Source organism: Morone saxatilis, unplaced genomic scaffold (assembly GCF_004916995.1).
Source record: "Morone saxatilis isolate NCDOM2014 unplaced genomic scaffold, NCSU_SB_2.0 Contig23, whole genome shotgun sequence".
NCBI classification, from domain to species: Eukaryota; Metazoa; Chordata; class Actinopteri; family Moronidae; genus Morone; species Morone saxatilis.
This window is the reverse complement of record NW_023339796.1, coordinates 6,220,959-6,223,079: the sequence shown is the minus strand read 5'-3', so window position 1 is coordinate 6,223,079 and position 2,121 is coordinate 6,220,959. Positions and strand designations below refer to the sequence as shown.

The following is a 2,121-nucleotide window of genomic DNA, read 5'->3' as shown; positions in this document are numbered from 1 at the left end:
AAAAAAAAAAAAAAAAACTTCTGACCCCTTCCAAGTCAATATTTAGTAGAGGAATCTGTACATTGAAACAGCATGAAGTCTATGGAAGCTGTTAGAAAGGCTCACATCAGGTCCGGTATGTGCAGGCACGAAGGCTAATTAACTACTCAGTGGCACAGTTAGGAGACAGGACAGTTTCTGCTGCATGAAAACTCTGATGTGGACTGGGACAACACAGTACGTTTTACACATCTCTATTCTAGAAAACGGGCTGTTAGCAAGGGTTAATGGTCACAGACAGAGTTAATTGACAGGCGGCGCAACGGTGCAAAGCTTGCTGATCTTGTTGTTCAGTTGTACCGCCAGTTTAACACACATCCTAGTGACTCACCATGATAACATGTTGTTAAGATATGTTTAGATATGCTGTTATCTGTTCCATAATGATTAGTTGTGTTTGGAAGTGATTAGCCAACCAGGTCCCTTTTTTGTATGTGAGGCATTTACTCCTGAAGAATTAGTAGATCACCTTTTTACAGTAAACAATTTCTAGAGTTTTCACTGCATTGTTAATGTGTGTTGTTTCATATTTATCATTAGCGAATGTAGAAATAATAACCAGTACTGAAGTGTTTCCCCACCTGGCCATGAGTATCTCCTGGAGGTTTTCCTGGTTCAAATCGTACAGCGAGCCCAAAGTCTCCGATGATTGCAGTCAGATCATCTCGTAGCATCACATTCTTACTCTTGAAGTCCCTGGGAAATTAATTTCAGGACAAATTTGTTACAATGCTGCAAGTAAAGTAGTGGACTTCCAGGGCAAATGACAAAATAAAGCACAACCAGAAGAGGGCAGTAGCAATTAAAGGTTTCACATAAAAACAAAAGGTAGTCTGGTTTTCAGTGCCTTGAGGTTCAGGAAGAAGTTTGTTTTGCCTACCTGTGTGCAATAGTGGGTTTGGGCCCCTCTCCCTTGTAGCTGGGAATGTCCTCATGGAGGTAGGCCAAGCCGCGGGACATGGTCTCTGCTATTTGACACAGCTCACTCCAGGTCACAGTGTTACCCTTCAGGTGGTCTGTCAGTGAGCCCTGCGCACGTAAACGAGCACAAGATTCAGGAGGTAAGGATTAGTAACTGCACAAGAATCCTTATATTCACATAACTCAGCTTAAAATATCATTAAAAATACTGACAGAAATGGAAACATCTAACCCAGCAGATGACACATGCACCAATGGCACTGAGACAATAACTGTAACTAAATACGTTTGTGTCATTGCCATGGATAGCGGGTGCTACAAGGACGAGCATTAAAAGTCATTACACAAATGTTATGCTACATTTGTGGTTATGGTAATTATTGTATAATCCTGTTTAGATATATTAAAACCTTTGTTGAGAGGACCAATGAACAGGATGTTCTGGTTGCCTCGAGGTGTTTAAATCATACGGTATTATTGCAGACAAACACGTTATTACTGCCATTTGTATTTGGCATAAATTACTATTATTTTTACACTACATGCTTAAAAGATAAGCTGTATAAATCTAAGCAACACAATTCTGTCACTTTAAGGTATTCTGGGTACTGCAGACCTGCCGTAAGTAATAAAATCCTCTTTTTATTAATAAAAGCTGTGATGCTCTTTTGTTGAGGTAAATAAAGGCCTCTGCCAATATTGGAAAAAGTCCATCAGTCCTAGTAAACATGGCCTTATATCTCGCCATGAATTTGCTATATATGGGCGTATATATGGGGAGACTCACCCTTTCGTGAAACTCTGTGATGAGCCACAGCTCCGTCTCCAGGTTGCTTCCGTGCTTCTCTGCAGCGATGTAACGCAAGAGGTTTTCGTGTCGCATTCCTGGAGTCATGAATATGTCCCGCTCGTTATGCCATGACTGCTTGTCCTACACAAACCACACAAAGTTTTGCTTAGGTCTTGATGATTTATAAAAAGCCCATTTGAAAATAATGGCACCCATTGTTTATGTTACGCAATGCACCTAGCCCCTTTTTGTGCCTCTCCCGTCTTAACATTACATTCAAGTCACAGCATTAAGCACCCGGTTTTCCAATAACTACAGCCACTTCCTAGAAATCTCAGAAGCCCATTTAACACTTAAAGCTGTTATGAAGG

At 40.8% G+C, this 2,121-nt stretch overlaps 1 protein-coding gene across 1 annotated transcript in view; it reads right to left on the bottom strand.

Annotated features, from left to right (window-relative positions):
• The window catches only part of acvr2ba (activin A receptor type 2Ba), a 15,920-nt gene that overhangs the window by 1,562 nt on the left and 12,237 nt on the right, over window positions 1-2,121 (bottom strand). The window contains exons 6-8 of the mRNA XM_035670363.1: window positions 1,748-1,891; window positions 920-1,068; window positions 581-735 (exon numbers count right to left, since the gene is read on the bottom strand). Of these exons, the coding sequence (XP_035526256.1) occupies window positions 581-735; window positions 920-1,068; window positions 1,748-1,891 (448 nt within the window). The remainder of the gene's footprint in view (window positions 1-580; window positions 736-919; window positions 1,069-1,747; window positions 1,892-2,121) is intronic.